General features: G+C 38.7%; 1 protein-coding gene across 9 annotated transcripts in view; it reads right to left on the minus strand.

Annotated features, from left to right (window-relative positions):
* Nucleotides 1-17514, minus strand: part of VPS13B (vacuolar protein sorting 13 homolog B) — a 921736-nt gene that overhangs the window by 148703 nt on the left and 755519 nt on the right. For all 9 annotated transcript variants that reach the window (XM_038388370.2, XM_038388367.2, XM_038388371.2 and 6 more), the window contains exon 36: nucleotides 4982-5389. In XM_038388370.2, the coding sequence (XP_038244298.1) occupies nucleotides 4982-5389 (408 nt within the window). The remainder of the gene's footprint in view (nucleotides 1-4981; nucleotides 5390-17514) is intronic.

Genomic DNA, 17514 nt, shown 5'->3' on the forward strand with positions numbered 1-17514 from the left:
AATTTTCACATGAGAAACTGAATGGGGTGTTTTGCCTTTTATTTGCATGCTAAGATAATTATATCTGCAAAATAGAGGAAGGGCAGTGAAAATTATTTAAACTGTTACTCTTTTACCAAGAAAACAATTCACTGGATTTTTCGTGGTGTGAGATCCCAACATCCCAGGCATCAAGCAGAGAGTCTTCTCTCTTGTGCCCTCCTGGAACAGGAAACTGGTCCAGAGAGAGTCTACAGTTTTCTTCTTTTTCATTCTGGAGACAGTATGGTTCCCAACCTCTCTTTCAGGAGGGTAGCTCCAATTTCAAAATCAATCTAAATTAGCTAATGGGGCACATGTGTAGGATATTTGCACCCTGCTTTCTAGAATTTATTGATGAAGCTCTGTGAATTATCCAGGTTTTAATGACATGAGGCACTACACAACAATAAGTTCTGTACCTTGTGTGAGGTGTTGAGCACCGTCAAGTGCTACTGACTACAGTGAGACATGAAGGGTGCAAGACACCATGTAAGAGATGGCCAGCACCTCACAGGCTCTGGTGCACTTAATTCCTCAGATTGCTTGTGAATTTGGGCTTCCGGGTCAACAATACAAATAAAGTACCTGAAAGTTACTTAAACAAACTCACAGCATTCACTATTTTACGATGTGGCTCCAAATTAACCCAGCTAAAACTGGAACCAAATGTTAACTTCTGACTTTAAACTACATACATTGGTTACAATTAAATTATTAATGTACCTTCACATTTAAACTACTGTCCTTGAATATGTCACAAAGTTATAACTGTTGTCTTTACTAAACTAAAATCAAAACTATTGTTAATGATAACCTTAGTCACAGAGTTTTCTGCAATACAGTACATTGCATTCTATAATAATATTACATTACCAAAACCACTCAGGACTTTGCCGTAAGTACAGAGGAGAGTATAAGTATTCTAGCAGAAATTGGAATCATGTGATTATAAGTCACTGTTGTATTAGAACCTGCAGAGTGTCCATAAAAATGAAGTCCCTTGAAGCACTAATGGGGTTTGGGGTTGTATAATATTGCAACAGGCTAAGTGGAATGGAGGTTTTATAATTAGGCCTAAAATATCCTCAATTGTGATGTGTACAATCACTACTGCAATTTATCCTGTCAAAAAGTGAAAAAAATAATTCAACCAATTAGCCATTGTATTTTTCAATTTTCTTCTTAAATAAGAGGAGGAAAAAAAGAAAAAAAAATTAGAAGGTTTTGAATTTGCATGGTTAAAGTGGTACAAACTTTAAATGTCCGGGAGGGATGGTGGAATAGTTTTCACAAATTACATATGGCCAGTTTCTTTGTTAATTTAAAAACAAAATAAAACAAAACAAAAACTTCAGTCATTATACAAGGTCATAAGCTTTTGTTCCCTCCCTCCCTTCAAAAGGGAGGAAACAAGCTGACAACGCATTCCCGTGTGTGTTTTTCTAAATAATTCTTAGCATTACAAACCAACTTCATCTCTTAAATTAAAACTCATCTGGAAATGGGGCCATTTACACTGTTTATAAAACACTGTCACATAAAATGTGTAAAAAACATTTTTCACTAAAAATAGTTTGCGTAAGTAAGGGATTAGAGTAGTTTCTACTGAAATAATTGTTCCTTTGTAGTTTTTTCCATGATGTTTTTTGAACAGTTTTTTTAACCATGTTTATTAAAGTCAGCACATCAAAAAGGATCAAAGAGAAAGCTAGTGAGAACCAAAGAAACCCCAAGTGTGTTGTGTTGTCTCACTGGGGAGTTATGCAGATTCAAGTAAACAAGTGCAAATTGTTGAGGTTTTAATGAAAATTTTCTACAATTATTGAATCTGAAGTCATTCTATATAATAACATCTGTACAACAGATGGCCATACTGTATTAAAGGCAAGCAATGCTCCTTTTTCTTTCCCTGTTTTAACAGTACATCTGAGATGACTACTTTTGTCACTGTGCTCAGTTTGGTTCAGTAAATAATTCGTAAAATGCAGCTGCTACAGATGGTCACAATACTTATATGACTATAAAATCAAAGACACAGTAAAGTATTTGCGTATTAGTTTCATACTATAAAATATCTGACATTAACCCTGTTCAATTCAAAAGTTAAATCTATAAAACTTTTTAAAAAGAAAATTCAAGAACTGACATATTTTAAAAAGTCCTAGTTCTCAAAAATCTGATAGACACAGCTACTGCACTTTTCCATTCAGCTAACTTGCATGATTTTTTTACACTTAATAAAACAATTCTTGTTAGTAACTGCAGTATTCTTGTGTCTTGCGAAGATCTTTGAGACAAAAATATAATTCAAGTCCCATCACGATATTTTATCTTATTTCATAAAGTTACCTTTAAATGTTTTAAATAAGGTGGTTTGGAATACAGTTCTTTGGAAATGTGTTTTTCAGTTACTGAAACTTAAAAACCATTTCCCACATTGCTGTGTTGGAATTCAAAAGCTCATGTGTACGTGATGTGTTTTTCTTCTTACAAAACAGAAAGATACACTAACTTTAATAGGAGAAATGTGAAGAGAGTCTGTTGATCTCTCTTTATTGTCTAGCTAGGGAAGTTATTCATAATAAATGATTAGCTTCCATTTTGATTAGATTCGGCACTGCTGTCGCTTTATTTAAAAGTGCTTGCCAGAATAAAAACATACTAGAGACTTGAGTGTAGTTTACAGCATTCAAAAAAAAAAACCAAACCCAAACAAACATAATCTGTCTCCTGGATCTGCCTGAAAGATTAAGAAATACAACTTGTAGCAGAATGTTTCTGAGGCTTAATGTGCAAGTCAAGGTAAGTCCTTCTGGGAGGATGAAAACTCAGAGGGAAGTGATATACACTGCTGAGTTTGCCAAATTGCTTTAAAGTACAGTGACAGACCAGGCTTGGCTTTGATATATAGAAGCTTATGTGGACACCATAATGTACCATCGGCGGGATAAAGTATGAGTATGAAAGAAGGGAAGTGATGGAAAGAGAGAGGATTAGAACACACAAAAGGCTAAAACTATGTAAAGGATATTAAAAATGCTCTTTACTCTACTCAGTTGCTGCTCTTTCCATGCGAGGATTGAGATACAAATGGAAAAGCGTGGGAATACATTCACTGTTCCTGTCTGTACTGCAATTTATTTGTGGATAAATCAAGAATTTCAGCCTCTAGCACTTTCATAGCCTTTCATGTTCTATGAACCTTGAATTTTTCATTTTTAACTTTTAAAACAATAAAAAAGCACTGAAGTTTATTGGCCTGAGCAGGAATATTTCTGATGAAAAAGAAATAAATCACCTAGTTTGGCCTAGAACTCATACTTCTCAGCTACAAACCATTTTCTTTATCTCTTAAGCTACACTGCCAGCTGGCTAGGTCTGGCTAACTTCCAGATCATGTAAATGCACCATCTTATTAGTTTTACTAAGAGACTAACCAATACAGTTTATAAAGTGTGCAAAAATCCTTAAACCTAAAGGGGAATCTATTTATGTTTGGCATTCTGCTTAGAGTGTGAAATTCCTCACATTTTTGGGCCAGTCTACACTAGAAGTGCTACATCGGAGCAGCTGTGCTGCTGTAGCATGTCTGATGTAGAAACTCTATGCCATTGGAAGAGAGCTCAGCATAATTACTCCACCTCTTCGAGAGGCGGAAGATATGTTGGCGGGAGAGTGTCTCCCACCGACATAGTGCTGGTCACAACTGGAAATTTCATTTTCTGTCTGAGAGTGTCTGTGTGCCTAATTCCCATTGATTCTATTGATTTCAGTGAGAGTTAGGTGCCTAGGGACTTTTGAAAATCCCACCACAAATTTATCTACAACTTTAGGTACCTAAATACCTTTAAAAATCCAGTCTCTAGTATCTACTGTATGGAAGTTCTAATTTGTCTCTCTTGTATGCATAGCACATTAGCAGCATTTCTTACAGTATCCATGTAGTCAGAATTCAACCCAGAATTATGACAAATTAATAATAAAACAGTAGCAATTAATATTTACAGTACTTTGTAATTTATCCCAGGCCCTCAAACATTTTACAAATACCATTAAACCATATAACATCCCTGACAAGTATAGGAAGTACTGAAACTATTCCCTACATTTACTAATGGAAACACTGAGGCAGAGACAGGTTAGCTTATTGGTTCAAGGCCACACAGTGAGTCCAAGGCAAAGCCAGAAATAGTACTCAGTAATCCTGAATTCCAGTCCCCAGTTCTAATTACTACACAATATGAAAAAGAATATAGGAGAGGACAGGCTTGGTTTCTCTAATACTGGTGAACTACTGTATAAATTTGTAGTTCGAAAATGTACAGAGTTTGAGTGGGTTTGGGGAGGGTTTTGGGGGGAAGGTTGACTTTTTTTTGGTGGTCTCCTGGTTACAGTAAAAGACAGGAAATCAGGATTCTTGGAAATCTAGATTCTCCGATCCACTAAAGCCACTTTGTGCTATGTAAGCTGTGCAAAGTGGCCTTAAAGTGATGGGAGAATGCTAATGGAGAATTCTAGGAGAACACTCTGCCAGCAGAGAGCTGGTGGAGATGGCACTGCTAACTCCTGTGTCAGCCTTCCCCACCCCCTGGGCTAAAGGGACCAGGGGAGAGGTGTGGAGGACGGGACAGAGAGGGAGGGAGATGGGCAGAGTGGAGCTCTACTATCATAGGGAACCTTATGCTAGCAGCATAAGTTAGGAATGCCCCTGTGTAGCCATAACTTGTTCCAGGTCAGACAGCCCTGAATCAGGGAACTGCAACCAGTTAACTGAACTGCACATCAAACCCCAACTCCTACCTCAGAGTAGAGAATTAAGGTAATTGATTCTGCTACTAACCACGGTGTTACCTGGTGCAACAACACAAATCTCTATATCTCACTTTACCAATCTGTAAAATGAGTAATATAATGACACTTATACAAATAAGTAGTATCTTTCATTTTTAAAAGCTCTTACCTGTAGTTTTATGTCCAGCTTTGACATGCAGACTTCCACTGAGGGTTGATAAAGATGCTAACAGGCAAGGTTTATTTGGGTGTGGCATGGTTTCCATAGAAACAACCATTTGAGCAGTCTGAATGGAAATCTTTTGAAAACAGGAAACAACGCTCCACAAGTTTTCTTGGACTGAAGTCGTTTTCTCTCCATTAGTACTTACTGCAGGTGGAGAATCCTTTCTACTGGAACATTCGGGTGCTGATATGTCATCCTTGATTGGAATGCTATTGGCTAAAGAATCAGCCTCCTTGCTAGTCTCATAGTCATTTGTCCTTATGATTTTCTTCAGGAAATGATTTATTTGATCAAGTTTGACAAAACTCAGGTTTGCTTTCAAAGGCTTTGATATAGCCACATTGATGTCAGCTGCAAAAAAGATTGAGAGACAAAAACATTATCAATTACTCATTTAATGGAAAAAATAATTACCATTTATTTGAAGTATGGAGGGAGAATACTATTTCTCTAGCTGATTTTGACATTACAATAAAATTACTAAAAACAGTGATCACTGTTAGAATGGAAGAAATCTAACACAATCTTATTTTTTTGTTTCTGTTCAGGGATCATCACAGCCTTATGAAAAGACATAGACATAAACTCCAGTGTTTAGGAGGGTAAATACATAAATCTGTGTGCATCAGACTGAAAATATATATTCCTCGTTCCCTTGAGTTTTTGTCAAGCAACTCTAGTGGTACTGTATATAAACTCTAAAGCTGACACTGGAAATTTTCACCACACTTAAATTGATGGATAATGTGTATACTTTTTTGGTTTTCTATTCAGTGGTTATATCATACTGTTTTAAATGTATTTTGTGCTTAAATGTGAACAGTAAAGCAAACCTAAAAAATTAGTTATGCTTAATCTCTGCTTTGGGGAAACATTCAGGACAGAAATAATGTAACCTTTTATAAATATTTCCCCACTCTGTGAAATCATCTTGGTAATTCCTGTGAAATTATGTTGATACTTCCTGGTTTAATTAAAATATCTCAAAATGCATTATTTTGAGAAATCACAATAAAATGAATTTCATGGGTTGCAGTGACATTTTTAATAGTTGTGATGTTATATTCCTGCAAAGTACCAAGACGATTGTGTAGGTTGGCAGCAGAATTTTTTGGTTAGCTAAATCTTATTTTTATGCTGCTGAACACTTCTCAGAGCCAGTAAGCTGGGGCTTTCAGCACAGAAATCCAGGTTTAACTCAGGTTTTATTGTCCCTGCTACACTATAAGAAAGATAGGGAGCAATGGATGTGGTTTAATTAAAACAAAACTTTACCCACTTTTAAAATATGTGGGAATACCCAACAACAAATCACACAGTGCAGGCCATCAGTATTTTCTTAATTGTTTCCCCTTAATTTCAGCCCTCCCCCTACCCAACCTGATTCCATGTAACCTATTGCTGGGACCCTGCTGCCCTCCCCTCATGTAAGGATTAAGGGGGCTAGAAAAAAGGAGGGAGTTGGCTCCCCACTGTACCAGACATTAGGAGCCCTGAACCCACTTCCCCACCTCCTTTAAGAGATACTTTCCTCTAAATCCCCTTCCAATCCATTCCCCCCCCCGATAACTATATCCCTTCCATAATGAGGACCTCCACTGGGCATCTGCCAAATTTTTTAGTTATTACATTGTGATATCATAACCTATCCCCTCTGCCTCACCCCACGATGTCCCAGACCAGCTGTGGGGAAGGCAAAAAACCCAACCCCATCTTGGGCAGTCTGGCAGTGAGGGAAAAATTCCTTCCCAGCCCCCAAGTAAAAAGGTGACTAGCATAATGCCCACAGCAGATCATGAGGAAACCCAGTTCTACTCCTAATCAGTCTGCAGGAGGGTGGGTATTGCCAGCCTGATCACAGTGACAGAGGGCTCCCCTCAACTGCCTGGGGTATAAGTAGCCCTCTCTCCCAGGTCATCTGGAAGGGCAGTGTCTCCACTCACATACCTGGTCCAGCTACTTTCTGTGCCTCCCTGCCCATCCAGGTAATTTTCCCCCTTCCTCATCCTTTGTACTAATTGAAGAGTGAGCCCCTTGTAGGGACAACAACCCCATTTCATCCAGTCAGCCAGACAAGAAGCCACTGCACACAGCTGCTGTGAGTACATTTTTACTTTGGAATTCAGCTTTCATTCGGTAATGAAGAATGAAAAATTGTAATTGCCCTTTTAAGAAAAAAAAGGTTTTCCCCCCCTTCTGTACAGTTCTTTTCAGTTACAGAGCACAATGTGATCACTTTCATTCATGCAACTCAGCTGTCTGAAATGTTCACAACAAAATACAAAACTGCCTAATTTTAGGTTTTGTTACAAGTTCATGTTGCAGACAGTTTGTTGAAAGGTTCACATAGGTTGATAAACCTTTAAATCAAAGTTGGGCCAAGTTTCAAGTTTGAAATGACCAGCTTGTTCTTTTAAGGCAAAATCATTTGAGATTTGTGGTTTAGCCAGATGAACTCAGCTCTTCTGCTTCTCAGGCAATATGAAACTTTTTACCTCAAGGGTTAAGGGCAGCAAGATTAGATCCTTACACCACAATTCAGAAAATCACGCAAGCACACACCTAAGTTTACCATTGATTTCAACAGGCTTAAGTACAAGCTTAAAAGCTTTCCTGAATCAGGACCTTAGTCTCTAAAAGGAAAAACGAGGGCTATTTTCCTACAATGACAGGACATAAACTTGTTAATGGGAAGGTCAGACTTCCATTATATCTTTAAGGAAACAAATGTGGAATTTGAAATAAAATTTTCCTGGAAGAATGTTATTAATGCTTCATTGGCTGCAGTTAGCTGTAAGTTACAGTTGAAAAACTATTTTAATCATAATTCACCATTTTAATTAATACCTTTCTGAAAAATTTTCCTTTTGTGCTGAAACTTTCCATGTTGAATTGAAAAGTGTTACACTAGCTAAGACAGGTAAATAATAGAAAGGCACATATATAGGCTAGAAGGATGGGCAGAAAATAACAAAATAAGTAACAACTTGAAATAAACTGAGAAAGAAGGGCATGGAAAGTCACGGAGGTCCAGATTTTAAAAAGTATTTAGGTGTACTGCACTCAGCGTTGCAATGCCTAACTGACTTAGGAGTCTAAATCTCAATTTTAAAAGGGATTTAGGCATTAGAATCCTAAATCCCCTTTAAAATTGAGATGTAGGCTCCTAAATCAGTTAGGCATTGCAACGATGAGAACATGAACACCTAAAAGCAATATCTTTAAAAGTCTGGGCCTAAGACTAAATCTCTCTGATTTTCTCCAGGACTCACCGTCCCAAATAAACAAGGAAACATTTAAAAAAGTAAAAAATCTATTAGTAAAATTTTCAAAAGTGCCTAAATTCCCAAGTCCCACTGGGATTTGGCTTCCTAAATCACCTAGACGTTTTGGAAAACCATACCTGTTAAACCATCTTTATACATCAATGAAGTTGCACTGAAGGACCAGATTCAAAATATTTGTTGGTGTTGCTTCACAGTTAAGCATGTGAGAAACTAAACTGGAGGCGAGACACCTTATTGTTCAAGAGCATATTTGACTACTGATGCTTTCCTGTAGCAAAAAGAAAAGGAGTACTTGTGGCACCTTAGAGACTAACAAATTTGAAGTGAGCTGTAGCTCACGAAAGCTTATGCTCTAAATTTGTTAGTCTCTAAGGTGCCACAAGTATTCCTTTTCTTTTTGCGAATACAGACTAACACGGCTGCTACTCTGTTTCCTGTAGCAATATATTCTACTTCTACAGACAGCAAGAATAAATGCATCCTAATATACATGTTCCACAGGAGAGGTGACAAGATAAAATCCTAGAGTATTCTGCATGAGAGAGCCTTAAAGGACAGATGAGTAATTGCCCAGTAGTACTCTCTTGGGATCTCTCAGAAAGAGAAAGATACAGGGATAGATTAGTCAGAGAGATTCGACTGAGGTGCACTTGCAGAACTGAGCAGGGAAACTTGCACAGCACCTGTCTCATTATGTCTGTATTTAATTAGTGCTTTTAGTCACTTGCTTTCATAAACCTTGAATTCATCCAAAAAGCAATTAAAAAAAAAGTTAGCACTAAAACACAGGAGCAACACAAGCCAGGGTAAGTGGATGGCTTCCCTGTTTTCCACACTGAAACAGTGTGTGTCACACAGTAAAAAATGTTGTCATGCCTGATAACTTGGCAAATTTTATATTAGGTTATTATTATACACTGAATCAGGCTTAACAGAAATTGGTGGGTCAGCCAAAAGCATGATTGCAGAAAATTTAACATTGCAGCCTTTATTGCAAATATTTTAACAATCTCATAATGACAAAGATTATGCAACAAGATTCTTTGGCATTTTAAGTAAAACATAAAAATAAAAATAAAACTGAGCAATCCACATTATTTTGTTTGCCCAGTTTTATACTTTCTCCTTAACACTGTGAAAGGAACATTAACCTTCACTCTGAGAAAAATTTGTTTAAGTGATGGACAGAATATATATCAGTGGAGATTGGTGACATTTTACAGCAGCGGATAAAGATCATAATGGGTGAAATTTTCAGCCCCTTACTTGGCCCTTTCATATGAGGTAAAAGGGCCACTGGATCATAAAGGGGCACTAAAAACCATGGATACAGGTGGGAGAGAATTCCCCAGGTTCAAGAACTAAGAAAGACAGCTACAGACTGTCTTTTGAGGACAACTTCACAAGCCATGGCATACAGGTGGGAAGGGCATGTCGGGGGTAGGGCCACAGCATGTAGCGAAGAAGAGATTCTGGGCAGTGTTGCTGTCCACAGGCAGGCGGACACATAGGTTGCAGTAATTTTGTCAATCCTTCAGAGTTATCTAAATTACACTAGAATCAGGATGGAGCAAAGGTGGCTTATAGCTATGTTAGCTGTCTCATGAAGGGCAAATTCTCTGCCCTGCAGCCTGGAATGAGATTCAAAGCAGGATAGGCAATTCCCACCCCATCTTCATCTGAGGCGCTTCCACTGCAAATAAACAATAAAGGGATCCTTAACAAACTGGGATAAAGTGGACTATTCCAAATTACATAACTACATATGAATAAACTGTATTAGAGGATCTCATGGAAAAATATTTTCTTCCAGTGAAAAGTGCAAGTAATTAATCTGCTTTCCTGTTTGCTGTAATTCTCTCCCCATTCCCTTGCCACATATCTTTAGATTACCAAGTGAATCCAGTTCTGTCAGTTATTAGTTTCTAATTACCCTTCACAACTTTCTGAACAGCTACTAGGAAACAGAATGATGAAATGACTATTGAGTTAAAAGGAGATTAGATAAACATAAATAAATTACACTTATTATATGCTCCCACCACACCAGGAGATGACTTAACGGTGAAAGGAAAAGAATCATGTTGCAATAATGAAATCAGAGAGGGAATTCAGATCCCAGAGGCGATTCTATGGAGTTTATGTTAATGTATACCTTGTGGGGGACCAAAAATCAACTGGAATAGTTTCCTGAAAATTATTTCCAGCTATTTTCTCATTTAAAATGTTCCAACTTCACTTGACCCATTAGTCATCATATTACTTACATTTATTATGTATTTTGAAATCTATTACAAAAAACCCAATGGATTCAATATGGCCTGTTTTAACAAAATCATAACATCTATAAAAGAAAATGTATAAGCAGCACTCTGAAAATTCTGTCTGAAACAATTTCTTCCTTTGTCATTTCATTATTAAAGGTGTACCAAAAATAGGAGCAGACTTACAGCACTCTGACTATTTTTTCTCTCTGTGAAATATTTGTGTATGCTCTGTGTTGATGTCTTTTTATACCATGAATTAGAGGGACTGTGTAATTCAAAAGTGGCAAAGCCATGAATGAGTTTTGTTGGTCAATCCCAATGAGTGGAATGAAAAATTCTACACATACATGGACCAGTCTGTTAAAATAATACCAGGCAATATTGTATTTCTTCTCCTGCTTAGCATTTCAAAGTTTGATTTTTTTGGTCAGTTTTCTCAGCAGTAGGTTGTGCCATTTCCAATAGAGCCTAACCTAGAATCCATGGCTAAGTTAGTTACTGGATGACTGTTTGAAATGCAGGGAAACTGACAGAACCATGACTATTTGCTTTTGGTATATATGAAATATAAATATATCTTAAAATTGAAAATATATGACTTACATACTTCAGTTCTGAAAATATTAATATTTATACATGTTGTATTATCCTTACCAATTACTGTGGAGATAATGGCAATATACTTTAACTTGTAATGCCTAGGTATCTGACAGATAGGTTTTGCCATTACAAAGTCTACATTTGCCACAGTTATATCTGATGTACTACATTGTTTCCCTATACTTAGAATAGAAAAAAAGTGCCTCATCCTGCAAGGTGCTAAATATCCTATGCTCCTGTTGAAGTCAATGGGCTTGATCCTGAGAAGTGCCAGAATTGAAAATATAATAGGTCATTATTTCTATTAATTTATATAGGGCCTACAGTGTGCTCGGCTCTATATATTTAATTTGGTGAATCAGAAAAGAAACCTCATGAGAAGGCAAAATGAAAAATATGGGTGTAAAAAAGTCATAGATCTCATAAGTATAGGATCTTTTCAAAGAGCAATAGTGAGAGGGAAGCAAGGAGAAAGGAAAATGTGTTCTTTGCTGGGAATTTATTTTCTTAGACTCAGAGTATCCCATGATTTTAAATGGATATTTCCCTCTCTCCCAGAGGATTGGCAGAAGACCAGTCCTTTTACCCAGCTGGGACACAGGACTATCTCTTCTGAGTATTTTGCAGAACACCACCTTTCAAAGCTGTAAAATACTAAACTTCTTCATAACCACAAGATTTAATCCTACTATAAAGAAAACGGATATCTGTCTGGAATAGAGCTTTCAACTATTCGGACTGGAGAAGCACCTTAACTCTTCTAAGAAATAGTTATCTGATGGAGAGTTAGATTGTGGGAAGTGTTTGGTTCCACATGATACCAGCATAATTTCTAGCTAGCTGCATTAGAAATCTGACAGATCAGTGGGGTTTCTAATATTAGATGAATTGTTTGTAATCTTCCTCAGTTTCTCTTTCAAAATGAAAACACTTTCCTCAATTGTGTCTAACGTGACCCACCAGAAGTTGTAGTCTTTGTATTTGAAAAAATGTGACTTTTTCTTTATTTTCCATAAAGCCATATTTCTACAGCTGCTGCCATAACTGGGCCTCTTTTCTTTCTTGAGGGTGATCTGATGAGCAATGGGTAGAGGTTGGTTCCCATTCTAAGAAGCCTATTGTTAAAGACACTCTGTGAGGATGACGGACTGAAAGGCAGGGTCCTGTACTGAAAGTGCCTCCTGTAGTTTCAGAAGCATATATACTTATGATGATATATCATAATGACAGGGGGTCATGTATCTATCAATGACAGAAAATTCAGAAGGGTAGGGATTCTATTTAAAGCCTACATAATGCATTTAGATTTCCAGGTGAACACATTGAGCCATTCAAGATCCAAGATGGCTTGCATATCTTGGTTCCTTTCAAGAACCACAAAGAATATTGAGTAGATTCCACAGGATCAGTCATTTGATAGGACAGGTTTTATGGCCCAAATGTGAAATAGATATGAGATGAGTTGTTTATCCTTCCTGAATTCTTTAATTTTGGAGACGTCAAACATCTTTCTTTCAGGGTACTGGATCAGTTCTATCAAATCACATATCTCTGCAGAAGCCCTCTCATTTGGACTGCCTCCTATGGCTGGGGTTCCAGCAAATCATGCTATGGATTTGGGGATGCTATATATTGCAGAATTGTAGTCTGGGCATGGGAGAAAAATCCAGATCAATCTATTATATATCCTCTTCCTGATTAATAGTCTTCTTCAGAACTTAGAAGACTAGAAACAGACAGTTTGTGCCCACCAGACAACTGCTTTAGGACATGCCTACACGAGCACTTATGCTGGCAAAACTTTTGTTGCTCAGGGGTATGAACCCCACCCCCGTACGACATAAGTTTTGCCGGCATAAGTGCTTGTGTGCACATCACTATGTCAGTGGGAGATGCTCTCCCACTGACATGGTTACTGCCAGTCACTGAGCTGCTTTTATTATGTTAACGGGAGAGCTCTCTCCCGTCAGCATGAGGCTACATGAGCACTCTTACACCAGCACAGCTGTATTGATACAGTTGTGCCACTGTAAGCTTGTTAGTGTAGACATGGCCTTAGTCTCTTATAAAATGAAAACAATGTAGAGCTGGAAGAGACCTTGATAGATCATCTAGTCCAATCCCATGAGTTGAGGCAGGACCAAATATACCTACACCATTCCTGAAAGGTATGTTTGTCTAACCGGTCCTTAAAAACCTCCAATGACAGGGATTCCACAACCTTCCTTGGAGGCCCAGTCCAATACTTCACTATCTTATAGTTAAGAAAGCTTTTCCTAATATCGAACTTAAATCTCCCTTGCTGCAGATTAAGCAGATGACTTGTTATCCTACCTTCAGTAAGCACAACTGATCACCATCCTCTTAGTAACAGCCTTTTACATATTTGAATACAGCTATCAGATCCCCCTTCAGTTGTCTTTTCTCATTTTAACCTTTCCTCATAGGTGAGGTTTTCTAAACCTTTCTTCGTTTTTGTTGCTCTCCACAGGACTCTCTCCAATTTGTCCATATTTTTCCTAAAGTGAGGCATCAGGAACTGGGCACAGTACTATAGCTGAGGCCTCACTAGCACCAAGAAGAATGAGACAATTACCTCCTATGTCTTACATACAACACTCATGTTAATACACCGCACAATGATATTAGCCTTTTTTGCAACTGGATCACATTGTCATATGCAATTTGTAATCTACTATAATCCTCAGATCTTTTTCAGCAGTATTATTGTCCAGTCAGTTATATTTCATATCTCTGCATTTGATTTTTCCTTTGTAAGTGTAGGATTTTGCACTTGTCTTTATTGAACATTATTATTTTGATTTCAGACTAATCCTCCAATTTATCAAAGTCATTTTGAATTCTAATCCAGTCCTCCAAGTCCTAGCAACCTCTCCCATATTGGTGTCACCCACACATTTTATAAGCATACTCTTCACTCCAATATTCAAGTCATTAATGAAAATATTGAACAGTACCAAACCCAGGACAGACCCCTGCACGACCCCACTAGATACATCCTCCCAGTTTGACAGCGAACCATTGATAATTACTCTTTAAGTACAGTTTTAGAACCAGTTTTGCCGATTTATCATAATTTCATAGAGCATGTATCCCTAGTTTGGTTTGTGACAATGTCAGGTGGGATTATGTCAAAAGCCTTACTAAAATCAAGATATAGTATATATCCATACCCCCCCCCCCGATTCAATAGGATAGTAAACCTGTCAAAGAAGGAAATTAGGTTGATTTAGCATGATTTGTTCTTGTGAAATCCATGTTGATTATTACTTATAACTCTATTTTCCTCTTGGTGCTAACAAACTGACTGTTTAATAATTTGTTCCAATATCTTTCCAGGTCTATAATTTCCTGGGTCCTCTTTGTTCCTCCCTTTAAAGATAGACATTCTGTTTTCCCTTCTCCAAGTCTCTGAGATCTCACTAACCTTCTCTGAGTTCTCAAAGATAATTGCTAATGGTTCTGAGATTGCTTCAGCTAGTTCCTTAAGTACCCTAGTGTGAATTCCACTAGGCCCTGCCCACTTGAATAGATCTAACTTACCTAAATATTCTAAATAACCTATTCTTTCCCTATTTTGTCTTGCATTCCCCCCTTCCCCTTTTGTGTTAAGTATCTGGTCACAATTTACCTTCTAAATGAAGACTGAAGCAAAATAGGCATTAAACACATCAGCCTTCTGTCAATTTGTAATCTGTCAACTTCATGAAAAAACTCATACAGATACAGACAGACATCATTTTCCTCTTCAAATGCAAACAGATGGACATCATACCAAAGGGACTGAAGGTAAAAAATCCATTACAATCTACATACCACACAGACTATGCTGACAGCTTGTGCCACACACTCTCAAAGAAACGGCGGAACCCCGATCAACATCCTCTACAGCAAACAGGGAAAGATTAAGAATGATCTCTCAAAACTGGATACTCTCAAAGAACCAACCTTCCACACAAACTTCCTCGTGGCTGGACTTTACAAAAACTAGACAAGGCATTTACAACACACACTTTGCTTCTCTTCAAAAGAAAAAGGACACTAAGCTATCTAAACTACTACATGCCACAAGGGGCCACAACAGTGGTTCCCGTAACCCACCCAGCAATATTGTTAATCTATCCAACTATACTCTTAACCCAGCAGAAGAATCTGTCCTATCTCGGGGCCTCTCCTTTTGCCCTTCCACCCCCACAAACATGATACAGTTCTGTGGTGACCTAAAATCCTATTTTCGACGTCTCCGACTCAAGGAATATTTCCAACACACCTCTGACCAACATATTAACCCACAGAGACCTTCCTACCAACACTACAAAAAGAAGGATTCTGGGTGGACTCCTCCTGAAGGTCGAAACAGCAGCCTGGACTTCTACATAGTGTGCTTCCGCCGACGTGCACAGGCTAAAATTGTGGAAAAGCAGCATCACTTGCCCCATAACCTCAGCCGTGCAGAACACAATGCTATCCACAGCCTCAGAAACAACTCTGACATCATAATCAAAAAGGCTGACAAAGGAGGTGCTCTCGTCATCATGAATAGGTCGGAATATGAACAAGAGGCTGCTAGGCAGCTCTCCAACACCACTTTCTACAAGCCATTACCTTTGATCCCACTGAGGGTTACCAAAAGAAACTACATCGTTTGCTCAAGAAGCTCCCTGAAAAAGCACAAGAACAAATCTGCACAGACACACCCCTAGAACCCCGACCTGGGATATTCTATCTGCTACCCAAAATCCATAAACCTGGAAATCCCGGATGCCTCATCATCTCAGGCATTGGCACCCTGACAGCAGGATTGTCTGGCTAGATTGTCTGTAGACTCCCTCCTCAGGCCCTACGTTACCAGCACTTCCAGCTATCTTCGAGACACCACTGACTTCCTGAGGAAACTACAATCCATTGGTGATCTTCCTAAAAACACCATCCTAGCCACTATGGATGTAGAAGCACTCCACACCAACATTCCACACAAAGATGGACTACAAGCCGTCAGGAACAGTATCCCCGATAATGTCACGGCTAACCTGGTGGCTGAACTTTGTGACTTTGTCCTCACCCATAACTATTTCACATTTGGGGACAATGTATACCTTCAAATCAGCGGCACTGTGATGGGTACCCGCATGGCCCCACAGTATGCCAACATTTTTATGGCTGACTTAGAACAACGCTTCCTCAGCTCTCGTCCCCTAATACCCCTACTCTACTTGCGCTACATTGATGACATCTTCATCATCTGGACCCATGGAAAAGAAGCCCTTGAGGAATTCCACCATGATTTCAACAATTTCCATCCCACCATCAACCTCAGCCTGGACCAGTCCACACAAGAGATCCACTTCCTGGACACTACAGTGCTAATACGCGATGGTCACATAAACACCACCCCATATTGGAAACCTACTGACCGCTATTCCTACCTATATGCCTCTAGCTTTCATCCAGATCATACCACATGATCCATTGTCTACAGCCAACTCTACGATATAACCGCATTTGCTCCAACCCCTCAGACAGAGACAAACAGCTACAAGATCTCTATCATGCATTCTTACAACTACAACACCCACCTGCTGAAGTGAAGAAACAGATTGACAGAGCCAGAAGAGTACCCAGCAGTCACCTACTACAAGACAGGCCCAACAAAGAAAATAACAGAACGCCACTTGCCATCACCTTCAGCCCCCAACTAAAACCTCTCCAACGCATCATCAAGGATCTACAACCTATCCTGAAGGACGAGCCATCACTCTCACAGATCTTGGGAGACAGGCCAGTCCTTGCTTACAGACAGCCCCCCAACCTGAAGTAAATACTCACCAGCAACCACACACCACACAACAGAACCACTAACCCAGGAACCTATTCTTGCAACAAAGCCTGTTGCCAACTCTGTCCACATATCTATTCAGGGGATACCATCATAGGGCCTAATCACGTCAGCCACACTATCAGAGGCTCGTTCACCTGCGCAGCTACCAATGTGAAATATGCCATCATGTGCCAGCAATGCCCCTCTGCCATGTACATTGGTCAAACTGGACAGTCTCTATGTAAAAGAATAAATGGACACAAATCAGACGTCAAGAATTATAACATTCAAAAACCAGTCGGAGAACACTTCAATATTTCCGGTCACTCGATTACAGACTTTAGGGTGGCTATCCTTCAACAAAAAAACTTCAAAAACAGACTCCAACGAGAGACTGCTGAATTGGAATTAATTTGCACACTGGATACAATTAATTTAGGCTTGAATAGAGACTGGGAATGGATGAGTCATTACACAAAGTAA

This window comes from Dermochelys coriacea, chromosome 2 (assembly GCF_009764565.3).
Source record: "Dermochelys coriacea isolate rDerCor1 chromosome 2, rDerCor1.pri.v4, whole genome shotgun sequence".
Taxonomy (NCBI): domain Eukaryota; kingdom Metazoa; phylum Chordata; order Testudines; family Dermochelyidae; genus Dermochelys; species Dermochelys coriacea.